Here is a 12,576-nt window from a genome sequence, read left to right on the forward strand (position 1 = left end):
GGTATTTGGTATTAGCATTATATCAGTTAAAAATATTGATGGTAATATACAGTCAAATATTCAGACTACAGCAAATTAGCATGTTTTTATATGCTATCATTAAAAAACAAACAAGTTTGTTCTTAAATTAAAATAAATACAAATTAATGTATTTATTTATTCACGGTTTGTTTACGTTTAGAACCTTCCGCAAAACGGTTGTATATGCGTGCGCGCGCGCGTGAGAGCGCGAGAGAGCAGGGGGTGATTTAAGGATCTGTCTAGTGTTTTCTCTCCTTAATTTCTCATGGGCGATTTACTCCACCCTGTCTCCGTAGCAGAGCCATACATGAATGGATGGAGCTTGTTTTCGGTAAGCGCTCTATGTTGTACATTGTATGTTGTGAATGGTGGATCATGATCGAGTGTACTTATAACGTTACACCGCATTTATGAGCGATGAGCGTTAGAGCATTTTTGACTGTCTGACGGACACGCGTTTCGTTCAATGACATTATATTGGCTTGTTATATTGCATTCTGTAGCAGATTTTATTCTTAAAATGTCAATTTATTGTATTTATCGGTCTTATTTGACATCTGTGTGCCAATTAAGGTTGACCAACTGACTATAGTCTTCCTATTATTGAGCTGTTAGGTACAACAACTGAGGTAACGTTAACAGATTTTACCTTGGGTCTGCATGGCTATTTCGTCTATTTGGGCATTGAATAATGGTAATAGATTGTGTATTCTCACAGTTTATTTTAATTAAATATATTATAAGATAAATACTATAAATTTGATATTACAAATATTTTAATATTTTATCAAATATATTTGATATATTAAATAAATATATATATAGAGAGAGAATTTATTTTATTTTTTATTTATTTAAAATATATCAACTGTAATATGTGGATGATGCTTAACTTAATTCATATAACATAATTTACTCATAATAATACATTTTGATTAAATTAAATGTTCATTATTTATAGTATTCAAAATATATCTAGTGTAATATGTTTGTGATGCGTAACTATAATAATAATAATATTTATTAATAATATAAATTTTATATTTATATATTTATTTAATATAATACATGGAAGATTATAATATATATATATATATATATAGTAATGTGTTATTATATAATAATAATTGTTAATAATTGAAATATAATTATTGGGTGTAACAATTCATTTAGGTAAAATTATTATTATTTTTTTCTCTCGGTATCAAATGTTATGTATCCATATTGGGATTTGGATTCATATTTATTAGCCTATATCATTTTGGCAAATCCCATAGTATTTTCTAATGCTATATTCTATACTCTCATTCCCTTGCAGATTTATTGATAGGAATAGAGGACAGAATTGTCAATATATGAGAGTCTACAGTCACTTTTGTATTGGACCGTAGAGCTCTGCAGGAACGTTGCGGCGCCTCTACCGCTTACAAACTTTCAGCGTTGATTTCAAAAAAGGTGCACATTTTGGAAGTCTTTCTTATTATAGATCAGGTCTTGGAGCTTTTATTAATGAGCTGAGGATATATACAGTATCAGATGTGTTAAATTAGGGAGACATCCGAAGTGTGCAGTGCTGAGGTATTCCATGTTACGTTTATTTTCACATCGAAACAGGGAAGGTTACAACGTTTTCACATCTACATTCAGTATAATGTCCCGCCTATAGAAGCCTTTTCTATAAATCGTTTTGTCACGTAAAGCCAGCGTGTGGCAGGACACTGCAGCCCTGCAGCTCTTCTCGGGATCACCTGTGTTTACTGCATGCCAGCATCAGCAACCCTGCAGTGTTCCCGGTGGAGAGTGTGTGTTCGCAGAGACCTGACGGGTTTTCTGGATGCAGCTCCTCTGGGTTCTCATTAGGACGATGTGGGGGAAGAAGATACGCTGTGTGCGTCAGACATTAAAAACAGCTAAAACTGAATCTACTTTAAAAGACAAATGTATTCTGGTGTTTGTTAATAGCTAATCAACTGCTATGCTTTCCAATCCAAGTAAACAGGCCTGTATGAATTACAATGGCTTTATAGGAAATAGTTTTGTTTGGGATGTCATTGTTGATCTGGCTCTTTGTATAAAATCTCCATTAATATGATCTTCAAACCAGCCAATTTAAATGTGATTGTTTCTATAAGGAAAATGATTAAATGGAAATGGACTGTTTGACTCACACTGGCTTCATGTTTTTCAGTGAAACCCTTAGGACCCGTCGGAGATGGCCTGATGTTATGGCAATTTGGAAGAAAGACATTCGCATTGGTTAGTACAGTTGGACATGAACACATCTTGCATATCTAAAAACACATATAGTAAACTCACACTGGCATTCATGTTTAGAAATGTTGAATGAATTCAAGTCTTTCCGATTGTCTTAAATGAATTTTTCACCCAAATGTGAAAATTATCGCCATAAGTTACTCAACCTCAAGCCATCTTAGGTGTATATGACTTTCTTCTTTCAGCCAAACACAATCGGAGTTATATTAAAAAATATCCTGTGTCTTTATAATAGGAGTAAATAGTAAATGAGATTTTGAAGCCCAAAAAAGCGCATCCATCCATCATTAAAAGTAATTCAGCTCCAGGGTGTTAATAAAGGCCTTCTGAAGTGAAGTGATGGGTTTTTGTAAGAAAAAAGAAAAACTCACTGGCTTCCAGTAACACACGCTCACAAAAGAGTCGAGTTCTGGCGGAAGGGTGACCTCTGACCCGGCGTATGACATAGGCGTAGTGTAAGCTCAGGTGAAAAGTGACAAACACAGAAGCGCAGAGGATAGAGCAAAACAAAATGATTTCAATATAAGAGAAGAGGAGCTTGAGTTTTCATGTGTCAGGTTAGAAGTCACCAGTGATAATAGTTTATAAATTTATAAATATGGATATTTTTCTTTCAAAAAACGCATCGCTTCACTTCAGAAGGACTTTATTAACACCCTGGAGCTGGTGGATTACTTTTAATGATGGATGGATGTGCTTTTTTGGGCTTCAAAATCTCATTTACTATTCACTCCCATTATAAAGCTTGGACGAGCCAGGATATTTTTTAATATAACTCTGATTGTGTTTGGCTGAAAGAAGAAAGTCATATACACATATATAGGATGGCTTGAGGTTGAGTAATTTATGGCGATAATTTTCATTTTGGGTTGAACTATTTCTTTAAAACCATAAGTGTCCAGTGAATTTGAATTTATTTTCATGTGTTGTTCATATGGAGAACTGTTAGCAAAATATACAATATAATTGAAGTTTATTGATGATACAGTAACATTTTTTTATATATATATATATTTTTATATTTTACATGTTATATATATTTATTAAGTAATTGTTGAGAAATTTTTAAAACATAAGCATAACTTTTTTCAAGACAGTTAAGTAAATTAACATAATGCATAACAAATCTCATGCTCATTACCGTAATTTGAAAAAAAAATACTTACAAAAATACATTATTTTAAAAGTACACATAAAACTATTGTATGCCCTTTATTTTATGAACATTAAATACATTATTTAACTTTATTTGATTGATTTTTTAAAATTACAATATTACAGTAATGAGAATCATAATTGAGAATAATGGGAATTACAAAGTCATCATTACAGTCATGAAAATATAGTCACAAACAATATATATATGTTTTCCATATATATAACATATATATATATGATGCTTTCTCTTGGGCAGTTACTTCTCTATATCAGTACTTCATGTTACTTCTGTTCCCGTTGTAACGGTAACCTAAATTGAGACCTAGTCACATGAGCAACCGTAGACGCCACAAAGAACCAGATAATTACAGTGTTTTGCAGTTCCCATTCTGTGAAACACAAGAACTGTTCTCTCAGTCCATACTTAATTTCTGAATATAATATGTTTATTGTTAGCCACAGAATTCAACTGCGCCATGTTCGAGCTGAGGTCTTGTGCTCCTCATAGGTCTTGTTGCCTAGAAACCTTGATGACCCCCCCGCCCCGTGTGCTCTTGGTTTCACTTGCACACAAACTAATCAAACTCGTTTTAATCCCCAGAAATAGTTAGTGCTTTAAAAAGAAGGGACGGTTTGTATCCTCTTCCTGTGACATCACTCATTGCTCCTTTATTCTCTCATGTGCTGCTCCACAGAGATAAAGCAGACGCTTTGCTGCTATAGGGATGCTGACGTGAAGTGCACTACGTGTTTATGTGTGTGTGATCATGGGTAGGAAAAGGTAAACGGATCTGCCAATGACGCAAGGTTTTGCCTTGACCTTCGATAAACCACAGATCGTTTCTTGCCCTTGGGCGGCAGAGGCAGTTCGTTTTTGTAATCTTTTTAAAAACATGATCTGGCCGTCTGGATGGAGATCACTTACTGCTCATAACTGCTGGGACATGAGTGTGAGACCTGCAGGTATTTTCCTTTTGTTTTTCACTTTTGTGTCGAGGTTAGCTGTTGTAATACGCTAATGTTGCAAGTGGAAAGTTGGAAAGCCAGTGTTGTAAGAGTGTTGCATTAGTTTTTGTCCGTGTGTGAGTGATCAAGTACACAAACGGGAAGAATACACACGCCTCCATGTATTAGTCACTGAGGTCATTTAAAGATTTTGTGCATGCTCGGTGTAGCCTACTGTAACACACTCGTACTGTCATTTCCATAATTGTTGAAATGTTTGTCAAGGAGCCCTTATGCAAATTCAAGAGGGGAAAACTTTATCCCCTACTCTTACAAATAAACTAGAAACAACATTTTCGTGACTTTAGGCCATGTCTGTTAGCTTTATGCTAGTCAGAAAAATAAACTTTCAGCAGATGTACATGTTTAATTACAGTCTCTTCTAGGAAAACGAAGCAAAAATATTGATGACTTACCTTGCACTCAAATTTGTAGCATAGTACGCACATAGCCAGATTATTCTAATGTTTACAAGGTGGCAACACTGGCCTGGGCTTGTGTTTCACAGTCGAAACAGAAAGAGGTGAGAGCAGAGCCTAAAATTAATTTTTGCCACACCTACCAATGGCCGGTGACTTAAAGCGGTGGCATAATGCGCCTTTTTACAATATGTAAAATAAGTCGCGGGTCACGTTTTTTTGGGGGCTTGTTTCTTAAGTGTAGTTGCTTATTTGGGCTTGTTCTCCGCTCATTGTCAAGCAGATATTTTCTATATATTATTTAAACGTAGGAGTTTGTCTTGCCTGTTCCCTCTGTCTCTCCCCTTTCCCTATACACAGAGTTTTTTCCCACCCACATCCTGCTTCTAATTGGTTCTGACCCAGATGGCAATGAGTACTAGCCAATCAGAGGCAGAGCAGGGCAATCAGGTTTTTTTCTGGTTAGGAAAACGTCAGTGAGTGACGTTTAAATGAAAATACGTGCGAGTCGCGATCGTCGCGACTGATGGTGACTGGACTGTAGGAGAGTTTTTATATATTAATTATATTTTAGATATTCTAGATATAGATATTATAGTTTAATATCGTTTAAACCTTTAACTGTCACTCCCCCTTTTTTCACATAGACATGAAAATCACTATACAAACTTAAATGGTTGTAATTCAAGAATGCTTTGGAATATAGACCTATGGTTGGTCTTGTTTTAAAGAAGACATTTGCCAGATTATTGTTGAAGTGAAGTATTATGAAATTATGAAAGTGAAACAGAAAAAAAGTTATACAAGTTTGAGTTTATGAAAATGAACAATGTAAAAATATAATTATTTATATTTTATATAAAATATATATATTACAAAATATATTTTACTCTAAAACTGTAAATTGACAATCTGTACCCACAGTTTAAAACTATCCGTCCCCACGGATTGTAAAACCGTGCACACAGTTTATTTATTTTTCTCTTCCCGGAACCTAGGGGGGCTCCGTAGAAAAAGCTCTTTTACTGTCTATGAGAAAAAGTCGCTTGTCTCGCGAGATCTGGCAACACTGGTGTGTGTGTGTGTGTGTGTGTGTGTGTGTGTGTGTGTGTGTGTGTGTGTGTGTTTGTGTTAGCAGCTACGATTACCTTACGATTACGACTAAAATGTCAGAAACTGTTCTACCTTTTATGTTTAAACTCGGAGTCGGAAAATGATGGAGAGACTCAAGAAGAAGTGACAACATGTAGAATGCAACAGGACGTTTCCGAATGGTTAGTTGATGAATTTATGTAGCTGATATTGAGTTAACTATCTTCAATTAGCTTATGCTGTCATGATAATCTATAAATTGCTCTTGTGGGAACTGTTGTATGATGCCTACAGAGTGACATGCTATTGCATTTGTGTTACGAACTGTATTGCATGTGAAAAGACGGCAACAGCTTGAGCTGACTCACAAATATGCTCTACTACAACAACCCTCCTCTTCTCAACATGGACTGTGTCGTGTCGTGTAGTCCCTACCAAACGTTTGTTGTAGTCCTTAAAAAACAATTTCTTTAAAAGCAAATATCTTCCTTTGCTTTGAACTTTTAGCGTTGTAAATGTTGTTTATGCTCAAACAGCAACATTACACACTAAAGTTAGAAAAGTGAAATCATGATTAACCACCCCTTGAAAAAAATGACCAATATTTTAGATGCTAGTGAAAATTCACAATTCTCTATTCCAATTTCGATACCACAGCTAAAACTATAAAAGCTTGTTTCCGCCACAGAATAAAAAAATAAAAAAAGGTAATTGCAACTTTATATTTTGCAGTTCTGACTTTATAACAGGCAATTGGGACTTTATATCTCACAATTATGACTTTATAACAGGCAATTGGGACTTTATATCTCACAATTATGACTTTATATCTCGCAATTGGGACTTTATATCTCACAATTATGACTTTATATCTCGCAATTGGGACTTTATATCTCGCAATTGGGACTTTATATCTCATGATGTACTGTAAACTCGCAATTGTGAGATAATAAGGGGAATTATCTTTTAAAATCTTGTATTCTGTGGCGGAAACAAGCTTCTAGCCTAACTAATATAAATATAAAACATTATTAAAGACAAGTAAACAGTCAGTAGATCAACCATACAAATGAAATAAACAGTACTTTTTAGTTTTTCAGGTAGGTCTGACAGTTTTCAGGTATAGAAATTGAATAAAGTAATCAAATATAAATCTTCACTGTATAAATTAAATATAGATTAATCCTTCATAAAGTTACAAAAGTTATTCAGTCAAGAGCAGTGAGAGATTTTTTCTTTGTCTTTTGTTGCTTGATCAACAATTAAAAACGATTTATTAGGCTGCTGTCACTTTAAGACTGAATGCACGGATCCAATATACTGATACAGAATCTGCACAGAACCGTAGCTTAACTCAAGAACCTGAACAATTGAAGCACCTTTAGAGTATAGGCAAGTTGTATGTGTCTTTTTGCCATGTGTCATTTGTGTGATGGGGCAAATTTGTAGAAAGAGTGTTGAGTGTAATCTCATCTGGTGCATCTCTGGGTGTGGAAACTCTTCAATTATTAATGTTTGGTGATGTTTGTAGCACCTGAGCTGAATGAGGAAACAATTCTCATGTTTCACAAAGCTGTAGCAGGAATGAACCAATTCATATTACCGCAGAAATGATTGACCTATTCTGATAAAGGGTGTTTTTTGAGAAAGTTATGCTTTGCCAAACCAATAGAAATGCATAAACGTCTGTGTTTTTTTTAAAAGACCTGTAGTTTTAGCAGAAAAACCTAAACTCTAGTTTGTAAACCTTTTTTGCTACAATGCATTGGTGTGGCGTGCAAAAGTTAAGTCTGTCATAGGCTACATCAAATTAAAATAAGAACATTATAATTGTGCGCATGGGACGTGGCTTTTAATGATGAGACTTGTTTTTGTAATCAGGCTCTTAAAAATTATATAAAATTTGGATTTAGATTTTCAAATATAAAGAATTATCGGTTATCGGTATTGGCCAAAATGTTCATACCGGTGCATCCCTAATTTTTATAGGGTAAAAGGTGGTCTTCCACGGTATTTGGATGATGTTAACCACAGGTAAAACCACACATTGCACTTAACTATAATGGTAAATATAGTAACTATATTGTTTCTATGGCATTTCTTATGAAAAACAGTAGCCTAAAGACACAAGTATAATGCACAAAAACTGCTATTGCTTAATAACAAATGCTGTTATTATAGTCCATTACTCCTTTAATGCATTTAATGTCTCCATTATAATATAAAAACATTCAATATGAATATTCCACATTTCTGCCACAATTCCATGGTTCTAGTTAGTTATACTACAGTAAATCAATGTAAATATTGGTGACTTATGGATTGAAAGCCTTCTAACTATCATTGTGGCTCAATGTTTCTCCTGATTTCCGCATCAGTGTTGTTGAGAATGTCATCGCTGTTTCATCTGGCTTTAAACTAGTTTAAATCACCAAGACATTTGTGTATTTGTGTATGGGAGACATCTGTGCCAAACTCGAACGCTCACTGGATCTCACTGTATGGCAAGCCGTTTTGATTTTTATTCTTTATATCAACAATTACATTTTTACTAGTAACAATGGCTATTTTTGATATTAGGAATTACATTTCCACTAGTAAAAACATGAATTCTTGATATTACTCACAGAAATCAAATTCTTGATGTCAAAAATGTAATTTCAACTAGTAGAAATTATAATTCTTGATATCTGTGATTGTATTTTCACTAGTTACATGTCACCATAGGCTGCCATTCAAGTTCAATTGTTGATATCAATAATTGATTTCTTATTTTCTTCACATATCAGAAATACAATTCTTACTAGTAAAAATCATAATTTTTGATAGGAACAGGAATTTTTCCCTCGTCTTATAGTCCACCAGGCAAAAATTGTCAGTTTGATCATTATTCATGTCAGAAGCGCAAACGTAGTTGCGCACTCATTTGGTAAGTCTTGCGAACAGTTCCTGTTCAGCTCGTCTGGCTGTGAACATGACGTTCAGCGGTACTTGAGGAAAGTCTGGAGTGACTGCAGTGCAACTCAGGCCATGATATAAAGTGACCCTCGAGTCAGCAAAATATAATCTGGACTCCAGCCCAGATCCCCAAATTTCGATTGCGATAGATTATGTTTCACGTCACCATGATGTTATAGTAACACAAAGAACACTGTACAGTAAATCCTCCTGCGGTTGAACAGTACATCCAACATCTTCAGCTATTGAGTCACAGACTATAAACATATGAGATACTGTGAAAAAGATTGGGGTAGAGTATGCATTATGTTGTGGTGCAAGTGTCTATTTTATTGTAAGGAAAACAAATCCAATACTTTTCTTACATTTATGGTAAAGGTTTATTATAAAATTTATTGATAACCAGCTTAACTTAGCCTATTTCATATATTGTGGTGTCTATATTAGTGTTTATTGCTAGAGAATTCTGGAAATCTCACTAATTAAGGTTTTAAATTGTATTTAAGACAGTGTAAAGAAGATAAAAAACTAACACAATTGAGTAAAAAATGACAAACCTCAAATAAAAAGCAATTTTTCTGATAGTTAGCTCGTCCTTCCATGTTTCCTTATCTTTAAACAAAATAACTTCCCATCCCTCTAGCAGCAACATCTCTCATGATGATGTGTTTACTGGCGTGAGGGCGGGATCAACCTGTCACTCACATGAGATCTACCAGTAGCAAACCACAACCATCCAATCAATTCCCAATAGACAAAACCAAGCCCCGTCCTACATTTCTTCTTGTTGGAGAAGCCATTTCACTCGGATATACATCACAATAGTGTATAAAACACTATCACAACTTCCGTTTCATGCTGAAATGTCTTTAATGATATTTCCCAACAGTGTTGTTCATTCTTTTATGTCTCAGACGTTTTTAATTTGCAAAAAATAAAAGAGCAACTTCAGTAACTTCAACTTCAATAAAGTATTCTTCTAGGTCTTCCGAAACCAAGTACTGTGTTTAAAATGCCAGAAGCATTCCCTAACTCCTCAGTGTAGAGCTAGTAAATGATTAGGAGTAGTTTTATGCTAATAAGCATAAGCCACAGACGGGACACGTCTCAATCTCGCGCACTCACAGACAAGTGTAGGTAACATCTGCTGCGTTGCCCAACAGAAAGCAGACTTCATGGTTTGTTAATGACTCTGTAATTTGATTTGCACTGAAGTTAGGGTTTAATCTAATGCCTGAACGTTTGTCTGTGCCACTCGAAGAATGACATTGCAAACAGGGAATGGCGCTGCGATGGCTATGGATGTTAGTCCCAGGGAGAGGAGGCTGGAACCCACGCTCGAAATCACCCGGACAAGGTAGAGCTTCAAGGACATGTGGGATTTGGAGGGCGAAATGATAAACAGAGGGAAATATCCTGGAAGAGCTGGATTACGTCTATGGAAACTTCTTCCAGGAGATGTTTGATTTCTAAGAATCAATGATAGGTTCTCACTTACACTATTTCTATTTTAACTTTCCTCATTTGCTGAGTGATATTCACTGATGATGTCATAGTCATCGCTCTTGAGACATCGCTTTTAGTGGCTTTTGGAAATATCGAGTCCATTTATGGCTCCTCGCTCACTTCCAGAAACAAAGTAAGAGGAGATGAGGAGAATCTTTTTAGAGGACAAACTAATCCAGACTGACATTGAGATACACATTTGATCTTGGTTTTGGGTGTTAGTGCATGTTGTGCTGAAAGTTCACGTCTGTTGTAGTATTCTATGGAAATTCACTTGATGGTGCCTCAGGTGTTTCTTTCCAATAATTTACTAAACTTAACTTCTGTTCAACTCTAGAGGAGGAACGACATGTTCGAGCCAATGATCGGGACTACAATGAGAGGTTCAGTTATGCTGTAAGTCTATAAATGTATTTTATTGGTAACATTTTAGAATAAGGTCCCATTAGTTAAAATAAGTTACATTACATTTTTCACAGTATTTATTAATCTTTCTTAATGTTAGTTAGTTCATGATACCTCAGTTAAATAATACTAACAAATGCAACTTTTGATTTTAATAATGTATTGAATGGATTGAATTTAACATTAAAGGTAAAGTAAGCGATTTCTGAGAAACACTGTTGATATTTGAAATCAGCCTAAACTAACACACCCCTCAGTTCATTGCTCCGCCTCCAAAATGCACATACACGCAATGCAGGAGTGGATATCTCTTTATCATAGCTGAAGTGAAGCAAAATATGATGACTAATGATTGACAAGGAAGAACAAAAAAAAATAACATGCATTACGCAAGAGTAAATTATATACAATCAAGAGTTGGTTGTTAGTCGCCAGCAGCACAGCAGCTCCAGACAAACAATGACATTCAAAACTATCATGTTACTGTAGCTAACATTACAACAGCAGATCTTGTTTCAGTGAAACATAGAAAAACTTTAAAAAAATAGAATAGAAAATTTATTTTTTTTCTAATATTAACGCGGGTCCTAAAGCCCTTGCCCGGTCATGACCCTTCTTTTACCAGTGATATTCCTCTGAGCTTTTCTCTTTTGTAATGTCTCTCAGCCATCTCTCTTTCTACAGTCTTTCTTCAAATCTTCCTCTTGCTCACTCTCTCTCCTCCCCCCTCATGAGTGGACACACCCCCTGCTGCTGATTGGCTACAAGTGCGTTGTGCTGGCCGGTCCGATCCACTTTCTACAGCGTTTTTCAGAAATTGCTTACTGCACCTTTAACTGAGATTAATGAATGCTTTACAAGTTAGTTCATTATTCATTCAATATAGGTGATTAACTACTCCTGTTCACCAGAGAATCTTGAAAAAAAATGGTTTCAACAAAAAAATTAAGTAGTGTTAAATACAATAAATGTTGAAAACAGTTTTAATCAGCAAATCAGTACATGATTTCTGAAGGATCTTGTGACACTGAAGACTAGAATATTGATGCTGAAAATGCAGCTTTGACATCACAGGAATAAATTACATTTGAAAATATATTGAAACAGAAAACAGTTATTATTAAAATATTTCACAATATCACTGTCTTTACTGTTTGTTCAAAATGTTTAAAAACCCTAATGTTCAAAAACATTAAAAAAATCTTACCACTCCAAACTTTGAACAGTAGTGTATAAGGTCAACTTCTTTTGTTTTAAAATGTATTGTATTGTGATTGTCAGTTAGAATTGAAATTCAAAGTTAGAATTATTTTCTTTTCTATTATTCTTTCCCAGGACAATTGCATCAAGACAGCAAAATACAACGTGTTCACCTTCCTGCCCATTAACTTGTTCGAGCAGTTTCAACGTTTTGCGAACGCCTACTTCCTAGTCCTGCTGATACTGCAGGTTTGCCAGCCTTTTAAGGTCACTTATGAAATTACTGAAGATAAATCTGGGGCCTCATTTATAATAAAATTTGATCCTGAATCTCATGGATTTGGTTCTACATTACACTGAAAATGTAGTTATGCGTATGGCAACTGACAATGTCGTTCCAAACCTGTATGACATTCTTTTTTCTGAATAACACAAAAGAAAACATTTTGAAAAATGACTTTTTTGGCCATAAAATGAAAGTCACTGTGGTCCATTGTTGGTTTGGACCCCACTGAGTTTCACTGTATGGACAAAAACA

General features: G+C 34.9%; 1 protein-coding gene across 3 annotated transcripts in view; it reads left to right on the forward strand.

Annotated features, from left to right (window-relative positions):
* The first annotated feature begins 208 nt into the window (after window positions 1–208).
* atp8b4 (ATPase phospholipid transporting 8B4) overlaps window positions 209–12,576 on the forward strand; it is a 41,766-nt gene continuing 29,398 nt past the window's right edge. The window contains exons 1-5 of one of the 3 annotated variants that reach the window (XM_077211160.1): window positions 213–352; window positions 2,210–2,277; window positions 10,189–10,284; window positions 10,771–10,829; window positions 12,174–12,287. In XM_077211160.1, the coding sequence (XP_077067275.1) occupies window positions 10,209–10,284; window positions 10,771–10,829; window positions 12,174–12,287 (249 nt within the window). In that variant the 5' untranslated portion in view covers window positions 213–352; window positions 2,210–2,277; window positions 10,189–10,208. Of the gene's footprint in view, window positions 353–2,209; window positions 2,278–4,213; window positions 4,417–10,188; window positions 10,285–10,770; window positions 10,830–12,173; window positions 12,288–12,576 lie in introns of those variants that run through there. The other 2 variants (XM_077211159.1, XM_077211158.1) reach the window with 2 other exon arrangements.

The sequence above is a fragment of the Siphateles boraxobius genome, unplaced genomic scaffold, assembly GCF_051911475.1.
Source record: "Siphateles boraxobius isolate OS27281-9 unplaced genomic scaffold, OSU_SipBor_1 65, whole genome shotgun sequence".
NCBI classification, from domain to species: domain Eukaryota; kingdom Metazoa; phylum Chordata; class Actinopteri; order Cypriniformes; family Leuciscidae; genus Siphateles; species Siphateles boraxobius.